Below are 20,472 nucleotides of genomic sequence, written 5' to 3' on the forward strand. Positions count from 1 at the left end.
GCACTTGCACGCCTATTTTGCATAGGCCACTGGCGCGCGCAAAGCCCCGGGACGCGTGTAAGTCCCGGGGCTTCGTAAAAGGGGCGGGAGGGGGCGTGTCTGGGGGGTCAGGGGGCGGTCTGGGGCAGGTCCGGGGGCATGGCGATGGTTCGGGGGAGGGCCGGGAGGGCGGTTCCGAGTCCCCCGGCAATGCGGCCTGTGCCAGGGGATGCCGAGGCGGCACACGCAAGTTACGCCTGCTTCAAGCAGGCGTAACTTGCACAACAAGGGTAGGGGAGGGATTTAGGTAGGGCTGAGGGGTGGGGTAGATAGGGGAAGGGAGGGGAAGGTGGGGGGACGCGGAAGGAAAGTTCCCTCCGAGGCCGCTCCGCTCGGCGCGTGCAGGCTGCCAATTTTGCGCAGCCTTGCGCGCACCGACACCGGATTTTATAAGATACGCGCGGCTACGTGCGTATCTTATAAAATCCAACATACTTTTGTTCGCGCCGGTTGCGCGAACAAAAGTACGAGCACGCGTACTTATTTAAGTCTACCTCTATGACTTTATCTAGGCAAAAATTAACAAACACAGGATGTTTGTGACTATTGTGTTATGATGTGATTTTAAATTATGTATGTTTTGATGTAACTTGCCTCGAACAGTGAAGACTGTAACATTTTTTAATAATAATAATAATAATGTTCTGTTCTCTGAAACACCTCCCCCAAGCATGGCTAAGAGTGTGTGTTTATTATGGTTTCTTAAAATCCCTAAGCGGCTTACATAAAGGATATTTACAATAAAAGTTCAGTATACATAAACATTGCTAAAAACGACTAATAAAAAACATGACAAGATTACTGAAGAACTCCAACAAGCATTTCTAATGAACACTTAAAGATGTTCAAAACTTTAAAATTCTAAAAGAACGTGTCTGTAATTAAAAACAAAAAAAACAGCAGATGAGAAAGCCATGTTATTTAAAATATGCTTCCTGAAAAAGAAAGGTTTTAGCTGAATTTTAAATGTTTTCAAACGTGATAAACCGTAAAGCCTCAGGTGGAAGATGCCGCATACTTTCGGCTACATTGAAGATGGGCAGTTTTTAGACAGCCAGTTTATCCAGGTAAATGCTTTTGAAAGTTGCCCTCCAAAGAGGAATATGCAAGTTGCTCTCTTCATGTTACATGAAAAACAAAAATGGGAAATAAAGGAAAACTATAGTATTTGTCCTCCACCTTGAAATATTGCAGCTGTGGGGCAAAGCCAGAACATTTTTTTTAAAGAGTATCCACCTGTGTTGCTCCCTGAGCCAGCAGGATCCACTCTGAATGTGGTTAGCAGCTAAAATTAACTGTCCCTGTGAAGGTTTACAAAAGGTACTGTGCTAGGTGTTGAATTAAAACTTCACTCATTATTATAATATTATTATATTATTATAATCTTTATGCAAAATATATTTTGTAATACCTTCCAAAAAGATAATCCATGATGGTGTAGACTAAAAACGCCCTTGTTTTGAATAACAGTGGGCTGAGGGGACGGGGAGATATCAAGGATTCAAAGGAGAGATTTATTGTACAAGACAAAAACTCTGGCTTTAATTACGAAGACAGAATCCTCAAGATGAGCGTTAATCAGTACCATAGCTCCTTTTTGAAATTCTTCTTTATTGTCTGTATGTCATTTGCTACAGCTTGGAACCATTTTGTTACATTCTGAATGAAGTACAATATAATTAAAAATTATCCATGGAAACTATAACATCCTGCATTAATAAGTAATTCCCTGTGCATTATGTGTTCATAAAACGTTGAAGAATGTTGTTAAAATGCCGAGCCAAGAAGAAACAATTTAAAACGTTGAAACAAGAGGTGAAAATTTGAAAGAGCTAGGGATCTAGCATGGCTCTGAGAACTAAATATTAAACAAGATGAATTCATTAGCATAGAAGAAGCTAATGTTTGTGTAAATTGTTTTTTAGGAGTGGTAACTCCGTTCAGGGCACACAACTAATTTATATCTTTTGGGGCTGCTCCGGCTAGCATATTACATCCCACACTGGCACCTAATCCCTGGGGGAAATTCTTTTTATGGGGGAAGCTCTCGCTTATGGCCCAGATGCTGAGAAAAGGTCGCCAGTGTGTGTGTGTACTGTAGTGGTGCTTCCCATCAGGTGAGAGATTCTAATAATCAGACAAGACCAGATCTGGATTGTTATGCCTGTTGGTCGCAGATGGCTGCAACCGCGAGTACTCACTGCTTTTTTCACATTTCTACCCTCCCCGGGTCTGCTCACTGCACGGGCCTGCCTGCATTGCCGCATTCCTCGGGCCTCCTCACGGAGGCATGGACGCCATTACTTCCTGCTCCGATGTCGGGCCCTCCTAAGCGCGCGTGCGTCACAAGCCCCGCCTTTGAAGCTGCTTCAGCAGGAACCTCGGGGGCGTCCCGTTTGATGATGTCATTGGACTCTTGTATTTAAGCTCCTGCTTTGCCCCCAGCAAACTGACGTGGCAACAAGTTCCGTACGAGTCCTTGCGTGCCTCTTGTTCCTGAGATGCCGTTCCTGCTCGCAACGTGGACCTTGTCTGACACCCGCTCCTCAAGGATCAGTGTGCGCTTCGGGTACTTGCTCCCTGGCCTGCCCCGCGCCTCCTGGGTCCAAACTGGCTACCTGCTCTATCTCTCGGCTCTCCCTGGGAACTACTGCAGTGTTTTGTGAGTCCTCAGTTGGCCTTCCCCGCTTCTTGGGGTTGCGCCATATTATTTCAAAGACTGTTCGTGCTTCCTGCTCCTCAGGCCGCACTCTCCAATCCTGAGATCACCCTGAGCTTCCCTGCTCCTTAGGGTTTGCTTCCAGATATTCTACCATTGACAGCAGTCCCACTCCACGGGTCATCCTCTCTATGGCTCAGCCAGCCACCTGTCTATGTCAGCTACTGCTCTTGGGCTCGGGCTTCCTCGCATTGCGGGTTTGCCTCCATTCTCTCGTCTACGCTCACTATGCTGCAACTCTGCCTCTCGGGGCTGTTCTACTGGAGTACCTCCTGCTTGGCTGTCCCGGCGCCGACCGTCCCGTGGTCTGCCTGGCGCCCTTTCTCTCATCAGACACTCCAAGTACTGTTTACAGTCTACTACCCTATGGGGGTCATTGCCTGGTCCCTGGGGATCCCCCAGGACAGTGCACAGAGCCTTTCTGTACTCCAGCACCTCGCCTCCTGACGGTGCGGACCTGTGGGGCTCCTCCCCTCAGGCTGTAACGACTCGCACCTCGGACCAAGGGTCCACACACACACCAATCATAACATGGATGTTAAAATAAAGTTTACTAATTGGTAATAATAAATTAAAGTCCATTATCCAGAAGTGTGAGTTTACATCTGATTGATGGTACATTGGGGGGGGGGGTTTCCTATGTAGATAGGTGACCTTAATTCAGACTGCTGGGTAGAGCCCATGATGATTTTAAATGTGCTTAACTCTCCCAGTGGCTGTATGGGAATCCTAGTGGAGGTATCCCCCGATTTACTGCAGTAACCTACCTTTAGACATCTTCTCCTCATCGGATACCCACCCTGTCCTGGTCCCTTGGGAGAAAATCCGGATGGGATCTCCTGATTCTTGTACTTCCTTTTTAGTTTAGTTGTTCCTTGTTCTTCCTTCCTTTAGTTTAGGCCCCACCAGAGTGTGGGAAAAAATACTTCTTAACCCTCTGTTTCCTCAAACTGAACCTCACAAACATTAGCATGGTTAGGCTAAATAACACTGAGGCATTCAATCCAGAACCTCCAGGTGGGAGGGACTGAGAGGGTTGGATGGCTTCTTACTAACAGGCCGATTCAGTACGGTGTGCTCAGGCCGAGCGCACCATTAGCCCCCGTTTGGACGCATGTTTTCCATGCACTATTATTACCCCTTATAAAGTAAGGGGTGATAGCGCGTGGAAAATGCACGTCCAACCCCCCGAAACTAATAGCACCCTCAACATGCAAATGCATGATGAGCCTATTAGTCCTGCGCAATACAGAAAGTAAAATGTGCAGCCAGGCCGCACATTTTACTCTCTGAAATTAACGCCTACCCAAAGGTAGGAGTTAATTTTGTCCGGCACCAGGAAAGTATCATAGCGATATTAAGCTGGAGGCCCAAAAAATAAAAAAAATCTGCCCGTGGGTTGGAAAACGGATGCTTAGTTTTGCCGGCGTCTGTTTTCCAAACCCGTGGCTGTCAGCGGGTTCAACAACCGACGCCGGTAAAATTAAACATCAGCTGTCAAACCTGCTGACAGCCACCACTTCCGCCAATAAGGAGGTGCTAGGGACGCGCTAGTGTCCCTAGCACCTCCTTTTTACCACGGACCCTCATTAGCATAAAGAATCAAGTGGCCTGGGTGTGCGTCGGGAGAGCGGGCGCTCACTTTGTAGTGCAGGCTGTCCCGTGCATTTTACTGAATCGGCCCGTAAATGTGTTCTAAGGACAGGGACTATGACATCTAGTGGCCAGACCAGGAGGGTCTGCCACATTTGAATATCACCAGTTAGGTTTCAAAGTGGTCTGAGTATGTGTTCTGAGATAACTTTACCTTAGCTGGCATTATTCAAAGAAACTAATAATTAAGTTGCAACCTTATTAAAAAAAATAATAATAACTTAGCGGCCCTACCAGCCTCCCAAGCCTCCATAAAGATTGTGCAAACATTACTGGGCTATGGGGGCAATTGCTGTCCCCCTGCTCTCCCCCTACCGGTTTGTCCAAATAAACTTGCCTCCGGCCCCCTCCTCATCCCCTACCACCTGCCACCCAAACCCTAAACCACCACCCTTACCAGGCATCCCCCAAAACTTTCTGGGCTGCCAGGATCACATTAGACTTGTACCGCTCCAGGCAGCTTTCAATGTTGTTTACAGGCCATCAGGCCCCACAATAGTGTCACTCGTGTGGGGGGTGGTGAATTGTGCCGGCAAGCCCACTAGTTTACTTTTTTTGTAACATGGTTGTCAATTGGATATATTCTTTGTAATTAACCTGTTAAATTTAAAATTATCCGAGAACACTTTCTTAGATAAATTATCAGAGTTAGCAGGATAAATTACTCAGCTAACTCAACTCCTCCTCTTAACGCCTTTGAAATGCTTCTCACTAATGCAGTGATTCAACCAAGAATTAATATCCAAAGGACAGTATATACGCAAAGGAAGAGATTACTTTATTAAGTAAATAAATGTATATACAGATATAAGATAGATATGTGTGTATGTATGTATGTACGTATGTATATATATATATATATATATATATATATATATATATATATAAAACACTGAATACTGACGCCAGATGTTATCACATCACCAGAACACCGAGCACTTTAATGTACAAGCAGTCCTTACCACATCACGTCAAACATCAGGCTGGGAAGCCCTGTATTTCAGCCGAAGACAGGATCCTTAGTGTTGGGGAAAAATCCCAGGCAATGCATCCGATCCACATGTGAGATTTCTGGCTTAGCAGAAAAAAAATCCCTTCCCTAAATACCACAGCAAAAACAAGTTTGCTCGTCATCCTTGTTCCTGCTGTTGAGAACAGACAGAACAGTAAGACACGATTCAAACAACAGGACATTGGCCAGGCGCCCAGCCATCTGGATCCACACCCTCTGCCCTGCCAGTCGTAAACAATCAGAAAGCTCACCTCTGGATTACAAAACTATTTTTTTTTTCATGCTGTTACATCCAGATACATGACGATGATATTCAAACCTCTACATTTATCTGTAGAACTCAGAAATCATACAGATATGCCTTTGAATGTATTTGAATTAATGTTTATTTGGTGGAGGTGTTCAGATTTTTGCATCTCATTTGGTTATGTGTGGGAAGATGGGCGAATAGATAATTTCTGGAAAACAAAACTTTCTTGAAGGTGGAAGGCATGGAAGTGGACTAATAAATCAAACACCAAAACAAAGATAGTGTCTAAGCTGGGGAACATTTAACAGAATTGCATATCCTATTTGTATGCTGAATAACGATAAGATTTTCTTGTGGAATCTGACGGGGTCTGTTCCCATGTGAAAAGAAAGTTAGTTCTAGTAATGCTAAAGAGAAAAGATGCAGAAATGTAAGTGATTTAATGTGGTCTTAACTTAGTAAGTAGTGGGTTCAACAAGTTTATTCTACCTTGTCCCAAAGATGCAACTCTGGAATATTTACAGTAATTATTTACAAGATATATATCCCACACACTTTAAAGTTTGTGGAAAGGTACAATAAAAACATATATAAGTCAAGAAGAAAATAAAACAGAAAAACTATAAATATGAGAGATTGTATGTGTGCACTCGGTGCAAAGAGCTCCTGGCTCTCAGGGAACAAGTCCGATCTCTGGAGGCTGGAGTAGCAGACTTGGAGGAGCTGAGGGAGACAGAGAGGTACATTGACGAGACCTTCAGGGACATAGGAGCCAAGTCCCAAATCCATTCTGGCAGCCCCAGTGCTGCCTTGGATCAGAAAGATCTCCCAATAGGAGAACATCACCCTGGTGTAGCAGGAAGTGATCCTGTAGTGACGACCTGCTCTCCAGGTGATATATTGTCCTCTCGCACTGAGGACAAATCTCCCAGGGCTACTGCCCAAGAGGGAAGGGTTAGGCCGGCCATCATAGTTGGTGATTCGATTATTAGAAATGTAGATAGCAGGGTGGCTGGTGGACGTGAAGACCGCCTGGTAACTTGCCTGCCTGGTGCGAAGGTGGCAGACCTCACGCGTCACCTAGATAGGATTATAGACAGTGCTGGGGAGGAGCCGGTTGTCGTGGTACATGTGGGCACCAACAACATAGGAAAATGTGGGAGAGAGGTTCTGGAAGCCAAATTTAGGATTTTAGGTAGTAAGCTGAAATCCAGAACCTCCAGGGTGGCATTCTCTGAAATGCTTCCTGTTCCACGTGCAGGTCCCCAGAGGCAGAGAGAGCTCCAGAGTTTCAATGCGTGGATGAGACGATGGTGCAGGGAAGAGGGATTCAGCTTTGTAAGGAACTGGGGAAACTTTTGTGGAAAGGGGAGACTTTTCCGAAAGGATGGGCTCCACCTTAACCTGAGTGGAACCAAGCTGCTGGCACTAACTTTCAAAAAGGAGATAGAGCAGCTTTTAAACTAGAACAAGGGGGAAAGCCGACAGTCACTCAGCAGTGCATGGTTCGGAGAAATGTATCCTTGAAGGATACTAATGAAACAGGAGAGTTAGGGCATCCCAACAGAGAGGTTCCATTAAATGCAAACATAGTTCATATGCCTAATATGTAAAAAATCACCAAAGTTAATGATTTCCGAATTATCCCAAACAACTGAAAAGCAGGTTGTTAAAACAAGCAAAACCCACACTTTGAAATGTCTGTATGCCAATGCCAGAAGTTTAAGAAGTAAGATGGGAGAGTTAGAGTGTATAGCAGCAAATGATGAGATTGACATAATTGGCATCACAGAGACTTGGTGGAAGGAGGATAACCAATGGAACAGTGCTATATCAGGGTACACATTATATCGTAATGATAGGGAGGATCAACTTGGTGGGGGTGTGGCACTTTATGTCCGGGAGGGTATAGAGTCCAACAGGATAAAGATCATACAAGAGACTAAATGCTCAGTAGAATCTATATGGGTAGAAATCCCATGTGTGTTGGGTAAGAGTATAGTGATAGGAGTATACTAGCGTCCACCAGGACAAAATGGTCAGACAGATGATGAAATGCTAAGAGAAATCAGGGAAGCAAACCAATTTGGCAGTGCAATAATAATGGGAGATTTCAATTACCCCAATATTGACTGGGTAAATGTAACATCAGGACTTGCTAGAGACATAAAGTTCCTGGATATAATAAATGATTGCTTCATGGAGCAATTGGTTCAGGAACCAACAACAGAGGGAGCTATTTTAGATTTAATTCTTAGTGAAACACAGGATTTGATGAGAGAGGTAACGGTGGTGGGGCCACTTGGCAACAGTGATCATAAATTGATCAAATTTAAACTAATAACTGGAAAGGGGACAATAAGTAAATCTGCAGCTCTAACACTAAATTTTAAAAAGGGAAACTTTGATAAAATGAGGAAAATAGAAAAAAACTGAAAGGTGCAGCTGCAAAGGTTAAAAGTGTTCAACAGGCATGGACATTGTTTAAAAATACAATCCTAGAGGCACAGTCCATATGTATTCCGCGCCTTAAGAAAGGTGGAAGGAAGGCAAAACGATTACCATCATGGTTAAAAGGTGCGGTGAAAGAGGTTATTTTAGCCAAAAAAACATCCTTCAAAAATTGGAAGAAGGATCCATCTGAAGAAAATAGGATAAAACATAAGCATTGTCAAGCTAAGTGTAAAACATTGATAAGACAGGCGAAGAGAGAATTTGAAATTAAATTGGCCATAGAGGCAAAAACTCATAATAAAACTTTTTTTAAATATATCCAAAGCAAGAAACCTGTGAGGGAGTCGGTTGGACCATTAGATGACAGAGGGGTTAAAGGGGCTCTTAGGGAAGATAAGGCCATTGCAGAAAGACTAAATGAATTCTTTGCCTCCGTGTTTACTAATGAGGATGTGGGGAAATACCAGTTCCGGAGATAGTTTTCAGAGGTGATGAGTCAGACAAACTGAACGAAATCACTGTGAACCTTGAAGATGTAGTAGGCCAGATTGACAAACTAAAGAGTAGCAAATCACCTGGACCGGATGGTATGCATCCTAGGGTTCTGAAGGAACTAAAAAATGAAATTTCTCATCTATTAGTTAAAATTTGTAACCTATCATTAAAATCAACCATTGTACCTGAAGACTGGAGGGTGGCCAATGTAACCCCAATATTTAAAAAAGGCTCCAGGGGCAATCCGGGTAACTATAGACCAGTGAGCCTGACTTCAGTGCTGGGAAAAATAGTGGAAACTATTCTCAAGATCAAAATCGTAGAGCATATAGAAAGACATGATTTAATGGAACATAGTCAACATGGATTTACCCAAGGGAAGTCTTGCCTAACAAATCTGCTTCATTTTTTTGAAGGGGTTAATAAACATGTGGATAAAGGTGAACTGGTAGATGTAGTATATTTGGATTTTCAGAAGGTGTTTGACAAAGTCCCTCATGAGAGGCTTCTACGAAAACTAAAACGTCATGGGATAGGAGATGTCCTTTCGTGGATTACAAGCTGGTTAAAAGACAGGAAACAGTAGGATTAAATGGTCAATTTTCTCAGTGGAAAAGGGTAAACAGTGGAGTGCCTCAGGGATCTGTACTTGGACCGGTGCTTTTCAATATATGTATAAATGATCTGGAAAGGAATACGACGAGTGAATTTATCAAATTTGCGGATGATACACAATTATTCAGAGTAGTTAAATCACAAGCAAACTGTGATACATTACAGGAGGACCTTGCAAGACTTGAAGATTGGGCATGCAAATGGCAGATGAAATTTAATGTGGACAAGTGCAAGGTGTTGCACATAGGGAAAAATAACCATTGCTGTAGTTACACGATGTTAGGTTCCATATTAGGAGCTAGCACCCAGGAAAAAGATCTAGGCATCATAGTGGATAATACTTTAAAATTGTCTGCTCAGTGTGCTGCAGCAGTCAAAAAAGCAAATAGAATGTTAGGAATTATTAATAGAACGGAAAATATCATAATGCCTCTATATCGCTCCATGGTGAGACCACACCTTGAATACTGTGTACAATTCTGGTCGCCGCATCTCAAAAAAGATATAGTTGCTATGGAGAAGGTACAGAGAAGGGCAACCAAAATGATAAAGGGGATGGAACAGCTTCCCTATGAGGAAAGGCTGAAGAGGTTAGGGCTGTTCAGCTTGGAGAAGAGACGGGTGAGGGGGGATATGATAGAGGTCTTTAAGATCATGAGAGGTCTTGAACGAGTAGATGTGACTCGGTTATTTTCACTTTCGAATAATAGAAGGACTAGGGGGCATTCCATGAAGTTAGCAAGTAGCACATTTAAGACTAATTGGAGAAAATTCTTTTTCACTCAACTCACAATAAAGCTTTGGAATTTGTTACCAGAAGATGTAGTTAGTGCAGTTAGTGTAGCTGGGTTCAAAAAAGGTTTGGATAAGTTCTTGGAGAAGAAGTCCATTAACGGCTATTAATCAATTTTACTTAGGGAATAGCCACTGCTATTAATTGCATCAGTAGCATGGGATCTTCTTAGTGTTTGGGTAATTGCCAGGTTCTCATGGCCTGGTTTTGGTGTCTGTTGGAAACAGGATGCTGGACTTGATAGACCCTTGGTCTGACCCAGCATGGCAATTTCTTATGTACTTATGTTCTTATGACAAAGTAGAACATGTAGTATTAGAAATCATTAGGCAACTAGAAATAAAAACAAAGTATCTTTATAAGGAGAGAAAAAGGAGGTACATCAGGCACTAAAAGTGATGCTCATACCCTCTTCCGGCGGCAGCACGCTCTCTGCCCTCTGCTGCCACCGACCCACTGACCGGCCGGCCCACCACCTCCCAGGTGTGCCGCTCCTTGTAATTGCACGGTTTGCACATCCGGTCACGCCGGGCCTGGCTAGCTATAACTGCCAAACTTTAGGATAGCTCTTATGCCCGACCAGAATTAGCTGGCTGTCATCCAGCTAACTCTGAATATAGGAATTAGCCAGTTAAGTTAGCCGGTTAACTCAACTCCTCCCAGTTATGCCCCTGAAATGCTCCTAACTTAGGCCTGGATTCTGTAAGGTCGCAGACCTTAGAGAATCCGGCGGTAACGGGGGGTGGGGGGGGGCGAAGCGGGAGGCGGTCCGCACGAAACTGGCGGCAATAAGGAATCTTATCTTTCGCGATAGTTCTGCAGATTCGGCCCCCGGTTCTGCCCCGACTCCTCCTTTTCCAGGGCCGACTCCGCCTCGAGCTAGCTATCGCACGCGAAAAGGGACTTTTCACGTGCGATAGTGTTAGAGAATGACCCCCTTAGCCAGCTAAATTTAGCTCAATATGTGTCCAAATATAATTTCTGAGTTAGCCGGCTAAATGCTTTTGAATATGGACCTCATAGTTCTTATAATTACACATTTGACACATTTTGTCACATTCAAATGATTGTATGCCAGGTTTTCAGGGCCTTTTGAATGTATCGGTACTAGATGTGGTACATGATTCTTCGAGTAATGAGTTCCATAAGAGAGGGCCAGCAATCGAAAAAACTCAGTCTTATTGCAAGAAGCTGAGCTGTTTGAGGATAAGGAATCTCAAGAAGACCCTTGTGTGTGGATCTTAAGGTACATGATTGGTTGTAAATAGGCAGATTTGAAGATATTCAGGGTTATGAAATGTTAAGTAATTTGTGACTCAATATAATAACTTTAAATTTAACTCGCCATTGGATAGGGAGCAAATGGAGAGAGCGCAAAACTGGAGTGATCTGATCTTACATAAGGGGACCTGTTAAAATGCGAGCAGCTGAATTTTGGAGGATTTGAAGGGATCAGAGGGTGTTTGCAGGCAGGCCAATAAAAAGAGAATTGCAATTGTCAGTTCTGGAAAAGATTAAATCTGGAGCACAATTTAAAAGTCATTAGGCTCTATTAAGAGTTTCAGTTGCCATAGTATTTGTAACTTATAGAAGCTAGTTTTTATGAGGTTCTTGATGTGTGATCGCATAGACAGATCTGGATTCAAAATAACTCCAAGATTGCGCACATGAGACAAGAAAGGTTGTTCATGCCCTTCAAAATCAAACGTGAAGGGAGCATCAAAATGGGGAAATCTATTTAGGATGATAATTTTAGTCTTACCTATATTTAGAGTCAGCCTGTTATGATGTAACCAGCTCTTAATTAATGACAAGCATATATAAATATGTTTAAATGTTGTGGACCAGCATGCACACACAGGAATAAAGAACTGGATGATAGCAGCATATACTTTGTAGTTCACTGCTACATCTACAAATAATTTACATTAGGGAGTTAAGTATATGTTAAAACAACATAGTTGATAGGATAGAGTTCTGGGGAACACCGTTTCTAGCTGGGTGTCAAGAAGATCCACACTTACTGCTTATGGTCTGATCAGTAAGAACTTAATACTGTACCAGTTATTCTGATATCTTGAAGTTAGGATAATAAAATCTCATGATTCAGAGTATCAAAAGCATCCAGATGTCTAAAAGGACTATCACATAATGTAGTCCGCTATCAAAACCATGTCTTACTGGTAATCAAACGTGGACAATAAGAGGGTTTCAGTACTAAAAAAAAACTTCCTGAACCCGAATTGATGTTGTTCGAAAATCGAGTGGCTGTCAATATGGTCAGACAACTGTATCAGAACTGCATTTTGTATGATTTTGGCAAGAAAGGCAAGAATGAGATTGGACGAAAACTAGATCATGTGAATGGGTTAGCAGCTTCATTTATAAATCTGTATTGTTTGTTACTGAAAATATTATTTGTGATCCTAATGGAAGATTTTTCATTAGACGTTTGTTTGCAAAACGAGCAAATCTGTGTACCATACATGCACCAAATACCGGTGACCTCAGTTTTTTTCCAAACTTGGTCAAAATCACTTTCTGTTTAACATGTGGGCTTCACTTAATCAAAATGGTATTGCATATATGTAATTCAAATGTTGCCTTTATGGGTTAAGAGGATCAATGTTTGAAATTTCAGTAAAGGAGCTACTCACGTCTATCTGGAAAAGCAAAAAAAACCTATATTAGCAACAATGAAATTTATTGGAGAAAATCAAGATGAAGGCCTCTGAATATTGGATTTCAAAATATACAATTTTGCAGATTTTTTCAGACATACTAGAGATTAGGTGATTAACAGTTCTTTCTTTTCTGGATTTAAGTTTAGAGCAACAACTGGTTTTCCCCTTTGATTTAAAATGTTATCTTACACACTAAAGCATCTCAGTTTCCATCACATATTTTAAAAAAGGTTTAATGGTTAGGAGTCGATGAACTTTCCTTTATATGATTCTTGTTCTTCTGTTGAGAGAAAATTAGTGATTTCTTAGTATTGTTTTTCTCAAATTAAGAATTTGAAACTGCATGGATGAGTGAAGAACTGTTTGCAAAATTCTTATGCGTCTGATTTGGGCCCTCAAAGCTGGTAGCACTTCTGAGGTAAACTGTTTGAAACACTTTTGTGACGATGTGTCCCACTGCTTATGATCCTGCTGGAAAGTACTTCCGTTTTGGAACAAGATTATGTATTTGCAGAATGTTACTGGAAAGCTGGTTGGAAGAACTGTAGTGAAATGACTAGCAGGTTACTTCAACTGGAATTGGTTTCAGAAGTAAATTTCATAGATTAACGGGCGTAAGGTGGCTCGTCAATGTGTTCCAGTTAAATAGCTTGATAGTATCCCAGCTGATACGGCGCTTTGCAAGGCTAAAAATAAGGTAAGCAGCCGTTTAAAAACATGGTGTGAAGCTTGCACTCTTGTGAATGCAGCTAAAAGTATGTGGGCTGTATGACGGCATGGGTACTTTTAGCTGTGCCAGAAAGGAGTAGGGAAAACAAAACAAATAGATGTCCAAAAGTCTTTTCCAAATTCTTTAATGGGTGGAGACGTGTGAAAACACCCATTAAAGAATTTGGAAAAGACATTTAGGTATCTATTTCTTTTGGTTTTCCTCACGGCTTTTTCAGATTGCCTACCTTGTTGTTTTCTGGGCCAGAAAGGCATGGGGCAGGCACAGTAAAGTATGCACAGGGATTTCATTTTGAAATCCTCGCGAGTACTCTCCCCTGTGTTCCTTGCAGCTGCATTGCCCTGAATTTTCAAAATGAAACTCTACAGGGAGTTTCCCTTTGAAAATTTGCTTGCAAGTTCATGGGCCTACAAGGAAGGCACTTTGTTTAGAAATTACCCTTCTTGATATACTTCTTTTTACAACAGATGATTGGTAGAAAACCAAAGGGTATCTTCATTTGAAGTGCCAAGAAGCAGAATATAAGTCAAATGAAATAAATAAAGGAGGAGCCTTATGAGACGTAGGGGTAAACTTTCAAAGGGTTGCGCGCGTAAGATACGCGTGCAAACCTACCCCTGCCTCCCCCTGTGCGCGCCAAGCCTATCTTGCATAGGCTCGGCGAAGCGTGCAAGCCCCGGCATGCACATAAGTCCCGGGGCTTGAAAAAATGGGCGTTCCAGGGGTGGGGCCGTGGGCGGGGTGCCGGCCTGGGGGCGTGACTGAGGCCTCCGGAACGGCCACCGGGCCGGGGGATGGAGAGCCGGCACGCTCTACTTACGCGGCGTAACTTCTTCAACAAAGGTCAGGGGGGGTTTAGTTAGGGCTGGGGGCGGGTTAGATAGGGGAAGAGAGGGGAAGTGCGGAGGGGGCGGAGGGGCGGAAGGAAAGTTCCCTCGGAGGGAACGGAGACAGGCTGCTCGGCTCGGCGCGCGCAGGTTGCACAATTGTGCACCCCCCTGCATGCACCGACCCTGGATTTTATAACATATGCGCGGCAGTGCGCGCATGTTATAAAATCGGGCGTAGATTTGTTCGCACCGGTTTGCTCAAACAAATCTACGCCCGCGCATAACTTTAGAAATTTACCCCATAGTGCGTTTAAATTCATTCCCTTTCCATTTAAAAGATATTATTGTTTTATAGACTGGCTTGCAGTCAGAAGATTTCATCAGACAGATTCAAGTTGGTTTTGGGGGAACGGTTGGGAAATGTACTTGATTTTATAATAAATATTAACCCTGCATTTGTTATATCTTGTTATGATTTATTTCCTGAGTATTGCTAGGTTTCTTTCTGACTGACCTTTTTTCCTTTCATCTTTCTCTATATAACCATCTTCCTCTGTTTTGATTGGGAATGCAATAAAAAGTTTTACTGTAAGAAAGGTATGAACATTTTGGTTCAGTTTAGGGGGTTATGTACATTATCAGTTATTGAAATTAGCAGCTATGATCTTCTTGAGAACTCCTGAATGACAAAACAATTGTCTGTCAGAAAGTAATCTGTAGCCTTCAGTCTTCAGATTACCAAACAATATCATTTTTATTAAAGATTTTTTTTACAGTTTTGAAATCAGAAGAACTGACTGGCAGCCAGAAATAACGAGGGCTTACAATTTATGGGGGACATAGGTTTCGCAAGGCTCAGAACCCGGTGGGAACGTGGGAAATAAAATTCCCCCAGGAGTTGTAGATCTAAGGAGTGCAGTTGTGTTTTGTCTTCCCTGTGATGGGGAAACGATAATGATCTGATTGTCAAGAAATTTGCTTTCTCTGAAAGCTCTGAGCTAAAAGTTAAAATGAGCCATAGACCCAGGTTTATCAATTTGTGATTGATGGGATGAACCAGGTGATATCTCTGAGGAACAGTCATGATGTCATTCCCAGAAAACATGGCTGTCAGGTTGAGATCTGCTTATTTATTGGTGGAGTTAAAATGATTCTGCACCTGGGCGTCCCAAGCCTGTCCTGTAACCTCACAGCCATTTCTGGTTTTCAGAATATCCACAATGAATATTCATGAGGTAAAATTTGCATACATTGATTCTCCCATTTATGTACATTTATCTCAGTAATCTTCATGGTGCATATGCTAAAAACCTGACTGGTTATGTGGTCCTGAGGACAGCTTTGGGAAGCCTGCTTAGATTAAAGTGGAATAATTCTCTTTGAACTTAGCAAAGCATTTTTTATCATCATTGTTCCCTTCTCTAGAGATTCTGTGTACCATGATTGTTAATTATTTACCTCTGGCCTTATTGGAAGGCACCCTGAATAGGAAGCTATATAATAGAAAAGAAAAAAGAAACAATGCATTTTTCTCATAGTAGAAAATTTTAAAGCCCAAATCTTAGTAGTGATCATCTATAAAATAAAACAGGAAAATACTGCAGTTAACAAACTAGTTTTAGATCTCTGGCTATTTTGAAAAGAAATGTCTTTAATTATAGTCACTGTTTCCCTGGTTTGTGAACTGCCAGTGGAAATGGCTCTCGGTTCTGTTTCTGATCCTCATGACAGGAATACTGTAGGAGAATCCCAGGCAGTGCTTTAACTCAGTTACAAAAATGCTAGTAAGGTTGAACACCTCCTTTTCTTTACATTTTCAGGATTTTATTGTGACTGTGGTCTTCTCATTTATGTGGCTTGTGAGTTCTTCTGCCTGGGCAAAAGGATTATCTGATGTGAAAATTGCCACTGACCCAGATGAAGTGCTACTATTGATGTCGGCTTGTAAACAGCAGAACAACAAGTGTTTGCCTCTCCGCAGTCCTGTCATGTCAAGTTTAAATACTTCGGTTGTGAGTATTTGTTTGTTTTTCTTCAGGGTACCTGCCTCTTTGATATCCTTTTTACATGTCTCTGTGTTTCTGCTCTGTAGCTCACTCTATTTCCTTGTGTGCAGTCTATTTTTTTTTTTTTTTTTGCATATGCTGTAATTGTCCCTCTTGTCAAATCATTCAAAAATACATTCTCTTGGCTTTTGTTCTGCCCTTCTGCTCTGAGGAGCAGCATTTTACCTTCTGCTGATCCCCCAATGACAAGTTACTGTATTATTTATTAAAAAAAAAAAAAGGGGTTGGAGTAGTTTCCCCTACTAGCGCTTTGTTTAAAATTATTCATCAACATGAGGTTGATGTAACAAGTTATTTTCTGAGCCTACATTTGCCACTCCATTGCCATTTTTGGGTTCAGCATTCCTGGGGTAGAAGAAGTTGTTTGTCCTATTCTGCAACTTAAACTGCTGCCAATTGATGAGTCCATCAGGGCTTGCTGTGTTTGGGGGCACGATAATCTGCTACGTCACAGAGAGGGAAGGAAGGCAGTTCCCACTACCACCAGCCCTAGAAGGCAGCACCGAGGGTTCATCTCATTCCTAGGGGTTCCGGACATGTTCCCATGCTGTCTGGAGTGGTGGCCTTCAGAGAGAGAGAGGAAAGGGGAGAAATAAATCATTCAATAAATATCTCATTCTGGCCTATTGAGCTCTAGTTTCAAAAATGTGCTAAATTGTATCCTAGAGAAGAAGAAATTGCAGAAGCCAAAAACTGCGCTAGTTTCAACTTCCAGGCAAAGATACTGTGAGTGCATTGAACTCGAGTATCTCATAAGTATGCTTCTGCTGGCTTCCCTTTCAAATAATGATCTTTATCCCAAGATTAGCTGCTAACCTATCCACTGCTTTGAAAGGAATCTAATCTGTGAAAGCATTTAAGAATACCAGCGTCTTTAATGATCCCAGTGATTTGAATATAAACGCGATCCACTGCTGTGTGGACAGAAGTAGCAAAGAAACAAATTATAATATTCAGGTTAATATATCAGTAGAAGGTTGCCTCCTGCCACTGCTATATTTAATTTCAAATTGAAAAGTGGTATCAGATCTCTGAAACATTATTTCTCATAAAGCTTATAGTGGAGTATGGGATTTCAGCCCCTGTTTGCATCCATTTATGACAGTATAGTCTCCCATGAACAGGACAGTATGTTACAGACTCCTTAAAGTTGGGCCACAGCAGGATATTTGTGTACTAGAGGCTGAGTACTGTGCACACAATCATCCTCCTCGCATTTCTTCCCTCAGATTCTCAGCCATTTTGTTCACTTACTTTCAAAAGTGAGTCAAACATATGCTTGAGCAATCTCAGTTATTTAGGTTCTTATTTTTATGTCGATGCACAATTTATAATACAAGCAGACCATCTGTTAATAAAAATTCATAACTAAGCAAACATTACATGCTCTAATGACCGAGATAAGCACTGTGTTATTCTTTCTGTCTCTGTTTTATCTGGCCTTTCTCACAGCAGTCAGCCCCTACCTCATGACCTGCTCTTTGCCTCCTCAGGCTCCCTAGCCAATCACTGCATCTCTTTTTAGCTGTTTCACAGCGCCCCTCTATGGCGCACGGAATAAACTGAACTCATGGACAGAACCATGGGAAGCCATAATGCACTGATGCCGGGAGGCCAGTTTTCAAAATGCATTTTGTAAAGACAGAACATGGGCTAAAGCCTTAGAATAACATACTGTTTTCTTATGACCTTTAAATGACATTAATTTTTTTAAATGATATGATACTGAGAAAATAATGGAGCACGTTGATTCATTTTTTTTCCTAGGTGTTTGGATTCTTGAACTTTATTCTCTGGGCTGGGAATATTTGGTTTGTTTTTAAGGAGACTGGTTGGCATTCCTCTGGACAGAGATACCCTCCGGAAAGCATGGAAAAGCAATCTAGCAGTTACAACCAGACTTACAGCCAACAAGGCACTTATAACCAAGACAACTATGGGCCAGCTGGTGGCTATAACCAGCAGGGAGGCTTGGCCCAGCAAGCTAACTTTGGCCAAATGGGTGGATATAACCAAGGAGGCCCAACATCCTTTGCCAATCAGATTTAACATGCACTAAGCCTGCAATCATTAATCCCTTCTATTTAAACAATTTAATAATACTAAGTTTCAGTGGCACTAACATTTTTTAAAAGTCTTAATCAATGAATACTACACAGGGTGTTTAAATCAAAGTTTAATTTATTATAAAGTTGGTGACTCTTGTTTGTTAAATATGGCATTGTGAACATATGCGCAGTCCTAGGCGGTGAACTGGAATATATGTTACATGTATTGTATAGATAACTCTAATGTTGTTTTGTACTGTATATGTGCTTTAAATTGCAATAGCATTTTGTAGCCTAAAGCCTTTAGTATCTTCTGTGCAGTATTTATAGGCTTACGAAGTAGCCTCAAGTTTTTATTTGCATTTTATGTAAAAAGAAAAAAGTTTTTTTATATAATTTCTGAAAATTAAACTGAATCAAAAAGCATGAAATATTGTACTTTAAGTTTTAAAATGTTCCTCTCAATGTATCAGGAATTTATTTTCATTTTTTATCAGGTTGTGTAATTTGGTGCATGAATACACATTTTGATAGAAACAAAATATTTGGATTATGCATCAAGGAAATTTCCAATTTATTTCAATTATTCTTTATTAGATGTATTTTAATGAAGTGTATGAAGAAGATTTTATATATTTTGCAAATTTAGCTATAGTATTTGGCTTACTGAGGATTCTAATACCTTGTAATTATTATACGTCTGTTTTCTTTCTAACGGGGCATTAAGTAATATGTACCATAATGGACTGGTATTTAGCCCAGTTAAAAATACTGCATACTTATTCCCCAACTCATGATGTTTCTGTATGGTGTTTTGTAGATATCTGAATGTGGTTTGTGTTAAATGAGGACCATGTAACTGTTACATGTTTACAGAAATATTTTATTTTACTAGAATCACAGAAGTGCAGATAGCAGTAGCCTAATCAACATGATCCCTTGCCACTTTGCTGCAAAAGATATTCAGCACTGAGTGTATACAACATATGCTACATGCCAATATTATCTAGTGAGCTGTGCACTAAACCCCCAGATGTTATGCACTGGCAGATTATAAATGCAAGAACTTCTGAGCACTATCCAAAAAATATGCGAACACCATCAGAAAATGTCCCACTGAGCTGATTTCCAGAATACATTATAACTAGAGCACATGATCTACACAGCAAATTAATTTATCAGCAGCCATTGCTTTTCCATCCAACCCAAGCCCCAAAGGACAGTGGCATAGCCAAAACTGAGCATCTGCATTTCTTAATAAAAGTATATCAATATGTAAAAATATTCCCTGCACTATAATGTTGATGGCATTCTAGCATACACAGCATAAAGTATTTCTTATATAATTGTTGTTAACAATCTATGGCATACTAAGTGGATGAATCTATATTGTGATATCTATTTGATGCTAATAAAGTTATTGCATACAGTGCAACCTTGCTGCACGTGTCGTGAAATTTCAGCTGTCAAAAGTAAGCCCTAACAAAATAGAAAAGCATAACTTATTTTGAAGACTGCAGTGTTCAAAACTATAGAATAGATTTTTGTGGACAAACGGGATATCTTCACGGCTCCACTGATTTGCCATGGCCATGAGTTTCAGTGGCCAGCATTGTAAAAAATAGTACAGTATGTTGAAATGAATATTTTATTACTTTTTGATTTTTGTTTTACTATATTTTTTATGGAGAAGCCCAGGGTTGTCAAGGTATGGGGAGATAAAGTAACTGAGCCAAGGTCACATACAGTGAGCAGCAGATTGGATGTTTTGAACTTAGAGCCCAGTGCCGTAAACATTAAGGGCCTGGTTCAACTGACAGATTTTAAAAGCATCGCTCCTGCAAAAACGGCCCCATACACATGAATTTTAAGAAGCTGGGAAGTACCTGCGTCAAGAATAAGGCGGCAGAAAAGGGGTGTAACTGCTGAATTTTGTTAAGACTGACCAAAGCAATGTGTGCCACACTGGTCCTGATAAGTAACAAGTCTGGAGATTTTGGAACACAACACTGGGAGGGGGCCAGTCTGCTACTCAATATATATTTCCCACTGTAAGAGGGGCACTTTCAACTCAGGGTGGGTTT

At 41.5% G+C, this 20,472-nt stretch overlaps 1 protein-coding gene across 1 annotated transcript in view; it reads left to right on the forward strand.

Moving 5' to 3' along the window:
- The window catches only part of SYNPR (synaptoporin), a 453,809-nt gene extending 434,031 nt beyond the window's left edge, over positions 1 to 19,778 (forward strand). Inside the window, exons 5-6 of the mRNA XM_029601012.1 lie at positions 16,095 to 16,286; positions 18,108 to 19,778. Coding sequence (XP_029456872.1) covers positions 16,095 to 16,286; positions 18,108 to 18,389 — 474 coding nt within the window. The 3' untranslated portion in view covers positions 18,390 to 19,778. The remainder of the gene's footprint in view (positions 1 to 16,094; positions 16,287 to 18,107) is intronic.
- The last annotated feature ends 694 nt before the right edge of the window (positions 19,779 to 20,472 follow it).

Source organism: Rhinatrema bivittatum, chromosome 4, assembly GCF_901001135.1.
Source record: "Rhinatrema bivittatum chromosome 4, aRhiBiv1.1, whole genome shotgun sequence".
NCBI classification, from domain to species: Eukaryota; Metazoa; Chordata; class Amphibia; order Gymnophiona; family Rhinatrematidae; genus Rhinatrema; species Rhinatrema bivittatum.